Source organism: Sardina pilchardus, chromosome 5 (genome assembly GCF_963854185.1).
Source record: "Sardina pilchardus chromosome 5, fSarPil1.1, whole genome shotgun sequence".
Classification (NCBI taxonomy): domain Eukaryota; kingdom Metazoa; phylum Chordata; class Actinopteri; order Clupeiformes; family Clupeidae; genus Sardina; species Sardina pilchardus.
In genome coordinates, this window is record NC_084998.1 from 23,316,772 (window position 1) to 23,324,271 (window position 7,500).

The following is a 7,500-nucleotide window of genomic DNA, read 5'->3' on the forward strand; positions in this document are numbered from 1 at the left end:
CTTGTGTTTGTGTGTGTGTGTGTGTGTGTGTGTGTGTGTGTGTGTGTGTGTGTGTGTGTGCTGCCTACTGGGCGACGGAGTGTGCCACCGCTCAGTTTTTTCCACTCTCTCGTTCGAGTGAATCCTGGAGACTGCTAGTCTGACTTCACCTCACTGGGAGATTTGTTAATCTCTAAAGAATGCCTCGCAAACTTTGGTGAGTCCATTCTGATATAATTTATGCTTGATAGCATTTATTTGAATAGATGAATTAGATTGTTTCTGGAGGTCTTCTGTTGATTTGAACTGTCAGTGTTTTATTGTTTTCTAATTCACATTTTGAATTTTGTACGTATGGGGAAGCAACATCACTCATACTGATGTTCATATTAAAGCTACATAGATCAGTTGAAGGACAACAATATTGTGCGTGTTTACGTATATGCAAATGTAAAGGCTAGATAAGATTGTGCTTGTTCTAATACATCTATCATGTTGTTAGTAATATGATAAGATAAAGGGTGCAGGCAATGCTGAGTGATGGCAGTGAGAGTGAATTGAAACAATTCTATTAAAATGTCATCAGTCCCACTGATTAAACAAGTGAATAGTAATTCACATCGTTCATCACCTGGGAGCTGTTCATTTATTCGTTGTCTGGGAATTGACGCATTTGTGGTTCTCTCGTTTAGTTTGAGACTTTGAGTTTGTCCTGATGCCGGGCAGTTGACAATAACTTTGGCTGCTGCGTGTGAGTTAGCATCTACCGTTTCAGTTTTACAAAGAGACCTACAGCTGTGTCCCTAGTTTGGAAGTGGGATCTTCATAAAAAGAAAAACTAGCTGAGCAAAACATGAAAGGAAAGCCTAAACTCTAATATGATAATGAACTTGCTTCAGATGTAACAAAAAAGGGGAATTAAGCTCCAATGTGATGACTCATAATCAATGATTAATTAGAGTGTTTCTTATGTTCTTAAAAACTCCAGACAAACGTACCCCTCAAAGATGAAAAAGGCAATTATCATTTTTAATGTCTTCCCTAGTGGGTAGTTGCATCTGAAGACACCTGCAAACAGAGCCTTAGTATGCAGTCATGTTTAATAACTGGCTCTGTGTAGGCAGCAGATAAAGAGCCAAATATTGTGAAATGTCATGCTTAGCTGGGGATGGTGTGACTCAGTGATGAGACTCTGTGAAGCACATGCATGCACACACAGTCTGACTCAACAGCCCAGGCATCTGAGGGAGCATGCTTCTCTTCAGGTTCCTTCAGATAGGGTACTAAATCAAGCACACACCTATGTTGAGTCTCTCTCTCTCTCTCTATTCATCTCTCTCACTATCTCTACATCTCTCTCGCTCTCTCTCACACATACACACAATCACACACAGTCTTACAGAGCACACTTCTCTCTTTTTCTCCCCCTTTTCTGACACACACACATGCGCGCACACACACACACACACACACACACACACACACACACACACACACACACACACACACACACACACACTCTCTCTCTCTGTTTCTCTCCCTCTCTCTCTCTCTCTTTCTCTCCCAGCAGGTGAGATGGAACACCACTAAATGTTTCATGTACCACAAAGATGTGTATTTATTTATCATCATCATACAAGACACATGATGATTCATCTTAATCACAACAATACTCTTATAACGACAGCAACGGCACTCTCACTGTGATGATGATGATGATAGTAGTGGTAGTAGTAGAAGTAGTAGTAGTAGTAGTAGTAGTAGTACCGTAGTAGTAGGATTTTATCTGTAGGTGCTCAAATGCATCTTTGTGGTTGTAGAAATCAGTTAGAATAGACTGAGGGCCAATTTGAGACAATTATGTGGCTGCCATAATTGAGGGAGTTAGCCATTTAACATTTGACATTAACATTTGTGCCCAGTGTTGCCCCAAATATTCCCTGTTCACGTCTCCTCCCAGCAAACTTAATTAACCCAGCAGATAAGACACACCCCTGTGCTTCACCGTCTCTGACCTATGTTGCCTGGAGTGAGACTGGGGGTGGGGGAGCCGGCTTTAATTAAGTCACCACCGTAATGGGTTTGGACTGATGTGCATTTTATGATGGACCTTATGTCCATCAAGTGTTTATACGTTCATGGTTTCTTTGATTTGCATTTCTCCAGACCATTGTCTTACAGTTTATGTTGAGGCTACTCCTCAAAGGATCAACAGAATTGTTTGTGTTGTCTGGGGGGGATGTTTCCAGTCAGACTTTAAGAATCGCTTTCTTTATACTTGTATATGGTTGTGAGGTACTGACATATGTAGATGCTGGTGTACTGGTTAGGAGGTCTGTTGGATACACCGAATGGAACTGGTCCATTTCTTTTAATGGCTTTATTTGGATTAAGGCAATTCAGTGTAATGTAATTCAGTCTTAACAGCACATGATATCCCTTTTATAAATATACAGTACTTGCAGTAGATTTTCATCCATTCGTGTGTCACCACTAGAGGGTCCTAGAGTCATACCACAGCTCTCCAACCTTGAGTGAGAATCACAGGAATCTTTGATTTGCTGTTGCATTTTGATTTTCTACCGTCATAAGCAATCTTGTTTACATTTCTGCCCTAACATTGTACTGTTCGTCTTGTCAGTAGACCAAAACAGAGCTGATTATGGAGTTGGTTACGGTTGGCAAGCGTCATAAGTTGCTGTTTTTGAAGTGGTCTGTGGTTACTCATCTAACAGACAGATAAGGTTTTATGCACAATGGGATTTTATTTAGTAGAATCCGGTTGTATAATGTACCGTAGGAGCACTGAAGTCTCTCCTTTCTTCTTTTCTTTTCATCTTTCTTTCTTTTTGAAGAGGATACTGTGGTGGCAGTAGGAAAATGGCGATTTAAAACTGTTAATAATCAAGCCAATTATACACATTCCAGCCAGTTATACACAAGTTAAACAGATCCAGTGTAGCTCTGTTGATGTTGGTTAAACAGCTGTCAAAATGTAGATGTGCACTTCTTTATGAATTGTTTTTCTAGTTTAATTTTGTTTGTGCACAGAACGGATTGGTCAAAAACATGTTCACTGATTGACCTGAAGTCCTGTGAGAATCAGACATCACTGATGTGATTGACACTTCACTGACCTGCATGCTGACCAGTGGAGTTCTGAACAGGAATGTGTTTGGACATTTACTTTCAACACATTGCTTCGTAATAAGATAATAAGGTATATCAGGAAAATAGTAACATCTGGCCGCCATTTCGACTGCTGTTGTGGCTAATGCTGGATAGCACCCGTGAGATGAGATGACTGACCACAAGCCCTCTGACCTACAGTGCTCAGTGTCTGATTCGGGATCAGGGCCAGCTGGCACTCGGGTCGATTCTGCACCTGCCCCCCCGTGGCACCATCTGGGTGAGAACTCTGGCGGACGCTTTTGTCCAAGAGATTGGGTAATTAGAGAGCCCCCTCCAGGCCCATCGGCCAGCGCAGCGCCACCGCTGACTCCCAGAGCAAAGTGCCATTCCTGATGCTACAGTGACCTCCATAGTCAGGGAAAATATCATCGGTTATATCATGACAAACGCACGCCCTCATGAATATCCAGAAATGCAGCCTGAGGCTCTTTAAATGTGGAGTTCTCCCTAATGTCACCTGAAGCCATTAGCAAAGACCCCCTAGCACACACACACACACACACACAAACACACACACACACACACACACACACACACACACACACACACAGACACACAAACCCACACACCCCTGAGCAAATTTGGGGCCAGACGAGGCATAATTATTCAAGCCCAGTTCAGAAATGCCCGCAAAGTGATGCATTTCAAGTAGCCACTGATTTTCTGCATTTTAGATGGAGCAGGGGTTGAACAAGAAGGTCAGTGGGAGAATGTTGACTTATTTCCAGCGGATGTTTCGTGTAATTATCCAAGGGCACAGACATGCGGAGCGTTGTGCGCTCGGCTGGTGCTGTGATTCCTTTAGTTTAGCACAGTGCAATGGTAGCTCCGATGCAGCGTTACATTCAAGATAATATGCTACTGTACAACAAGTCAGATTGTTTATCGACTAAAAGATGAATATGAATTAAATTAGCTGTTCACAAGAGAGTTTAACTTTTCTGTATTTTTTGTGAAAATCATTTTAACATCAATAGTCGAGTTAATAGCTTCCTTTATCTTTATGAAGCAGCTATTTTAGAACATATTGATGATTGTGAGAGAGACCACTAGAGAAAACACCAGCAGCAACACAAACAGTAGGAGAGTAGAACTGGGCAGCATTCTAAGGTGGAGAGTAGAACTGGGCAGGATTCTAAGGTGGAGAGTAGAAATGGGCAGCATTCTAAGGTGGAGAGTAGAAATGGGCAGCATTCTCAGATGGAGAGTAGAAATGGGCAGCATTCTAAGGTGGAGAGTAGAAATGGGCAGCATTCTAACAGGGGAGCTACACCAGACGCGTAACTGAAGTGTTCCGTTTGCGACACGTATGTTGCAGCCGGTCGCAGCAGTTGATTATCACTGTAGTCAATGGAAGTAGCTACACCAGACGCAACAGTGGCGCGTACATTCGAAAAAAATAGACCCATCTTCGAAAATGGATTTTACGCGTCGCGAACGGAACGCTTCAGTTACGCGTCTGGTGTAGCTCCCCTGTAAGGTGGAGAGTAGAAATGGGCAGCATTCTAAGGTGGAGATTTAAAGGGACACTAACACTTTCTTGGGCCTAATTTTGCCGGGATTACCTTGCTCAGAGCCTTGAAGTCTTATACTGATATCATATAGCGAAACCAAAGGCTTAGCAAAGAGTGTAAAAAATGAATGTGAACCCTGCATTATCCTACGCGAGTGACAATTTCACACTGGCTCACTCACAGGCACACACACACACACACACACACAGACTTGCTTAATTGCGGATTGTTCCTTATCAGCGGTGCTATCTGGCTGGCGGCAAGGCGGAGGGTGCCCGTCTACTCCCTTGCCTGCGTCACTGGTGAACCAGGAGACGCACATGTGTGCCAGGAGTTCATTTGCCAACCAATTATCCCCAAAGCTCGATAATCCATATTCATGCAGAGATTAGCCTTGCGTTTCCGTTGCGTTCCCCCCAACACACACACACACACACACACACACACACACACACACCACGAACCACACAGACACACACATACAGTACACACACACACACACACACACACACACACACACACACACCACAAACTACACAGACACACACACACACACACACACACACACACACACAGGGGCACAGCGGCAGCTGTGGGAGTGGTAATGGGTATTTTGGTCACAGTTCACTCTCCTTCATGATGTGACGTTATTGGGGATTTGGGGAATTTTCACCTGAGCCACCGATTCGTTCCCCCCAATCTCCCTCTCTCTGGCTCTGTCTTTGACTTTGTTTACGTCACAAGCCTGATCTCATATCTTGTTCTCACCCATTTTATTCTCATCTATCACTCTCTCTCATCTCTCTGTCTCTCTCTCTCTCTATCTCTCTCTCTCTCTATCTCTCTATCACTCTCTGATCTCTCTCTCTCTCTTTCTCTCGCTCTCGTTCTTTTTCTCTCGTCTTATCTTCCAATTAGCCTCCTTCTAGAGGTGATATCAGTGTCAAACAGGTGTATACCTGTGGCATAGCCGTTTCCGTTGGTCCCCCGTAAGGTGGAGGAAATTGATTTTCAGGTACTACTGGAAGATGACATTCTGCAAAAAAGAAGGGCACCAAGGATTTTTCTCCCCCACAGCTATTGTGGTCGAAGGACAGTGTGTGTACCGTGACACTTTGTGCATCTATGTAGGCATGCTTGCACAGTGTGTGTGTGTGTGTGTGTGTGTGTGTGTGTGTGTGTGTGTGTGTGTGTGTGTGTGTTTGTGCGTGTGGGGGCTGAGAGGACATGATCTCTATGAATACATTTCTGCCTTTCATTCCATAACATGGCAGAGCCAAAGGCAATTATGCTGTGAAAGGTCAAGATAATAGGCCCTGGTGAACAGGTGGAATTATCCACAGTGCCACGACAATGTGTGCAAACGGCCACTCTCCACACGGCTGTGTGATGAGGTGATGTGGTGGCAGGCCAGCAACCTGGCCATATAGATAGGGAGTCAGGGTAACATCGTTTAATTTCAACCAAATTCTGACACGTTCTTTATTTTTTCAGAGGCATTTATAGCGGCATATTCTTTGATAGCGTCCTTCCTCCTTTCTCTCTACCTCTCTCTTTTTCCTCTCTCTGTCTATCTTTCTCTGATCCCTCACACCGTGAGCGGGCTTATAGAATTCAACAGGTATTCTGTGATGGCTTCTTCTTCATCCTACTCGATGGATTTCCGTGTGACCCCTACTGAAATGACTCCAAAGAAAGGACAAACTGTCATCTTGTCTCTTTGAGTGACATTTAACGATTGGGGGAAAAAAAAAATGTCTTGAATTAATTAACTAGGGTACGAAAAAGTAGAAAGTGAGACACACAACCACCCACCCCTCCACACACACACACACACACACACACACAGAATGAGAGAGGGAGGGCGGGCGGTGGCGGTGAGTGTGATAACACAGGAACATGGGTGGCCACAGAGGCCAGGCAGTTATTTGGCACCAAAGACCCCCGACGGAGAGGAGAAGGTCAACAACACAAGTGTTGAGTTTCAAAAGCGCACTGGCCTGTGTGTGTCAGTGTGTGACTGCACACGTGCGTGTCTGTGTGTGTGTGCATGTGTGTGTAACCTACCTGTCTGCGCCTTTATGTATTTCCATTTTTTTTTGTACATGTTGCTATACTGCATGTGCATCGGCTAAGCTTCTAGAAGCTAGTCTTCTTCACCCAGTGTGTGTGTGTGTGTGTGTGTGTGAGTGTGTGTGTGTGTGTGTGTGTGTGTGTGTGTGTGTGTAAGAAAATCAAGCATGGTCCTGCATACTAATCACCTGGGCAATGGCACGTGTTTCCTTGGAGCGCCTGTCTGCCTCCGAGGCTGTGAAGAGTGAAGAGAGTGGCTTCTGCTCCTAGCAATCAGTATCACTGGCACACTCCCCTCCCAAAACACAGCGACCAGACACAGGAAACACATCAAGACCTCAGCAGCCCCTCTGTAGATGAATATCACAATGCGCCTAAGCCCTCAAGCCTTCATTTTTCTAGTTTATTGTGTTTGTTTTGTGTAATCATCAGTGTTAGTGAGTTATATAATTTAAGTGATTTAAAAAAAAAAGACTCTCCCATCTGTTCCTCATTTCTTATCACTGTCTAGTGAGAAGCAATTTGGGTGTACTGATTTCATTCTGAGAGTTGAATTTAAGGTTGATTTTGTTGTTTGCCAGCTGGAAGGGTACTGTTGTGATGTGTTGTGTTGTGTGACACATGAATTTTTCAAAGTTTGCCTAAATAAACAGGGATAACAGTTTCTAGGATTTCTAGGACTAACATGTCCTTGCGTGTCCCATTGTACTCTGGTTATCCCCTTGATTTGTAAGTCACTTTG

The 7,500-nt window shown here is 43.9% G+C and overlaps 1 protein-coding gene across 3 annotated transcripts in view; it reads left to right on the plus strand.

The window, feature by feature from the left end:
* rap1gap2b (RAP1 GTPase activating protein 2b) overlaps window positions 1-7,500 on the plus strand; it is a 42,451-nt gene that overhangs the window by 11,429 nt on the left and 23,522 nt on the right. Inside the window, exon 1 of one of the 3 annotated variants that reach the window (XM_062536998.1) lies at window positions 120-196. The exons of the other annotated variants lie outside the window; for them this stretch is intronic. Within the exon in view, the coding sequence (XP_062392982.1) occupies window positions 180-196 (17 nt within the window). The 5' untranslated portion in view covers window positions 120-179. Of the gene's footprint in view, window positions 1-119; window positions 197-7,500 lie in introns of those variants that run through there. 3 annotated transcript variants of the gene reach the window in all.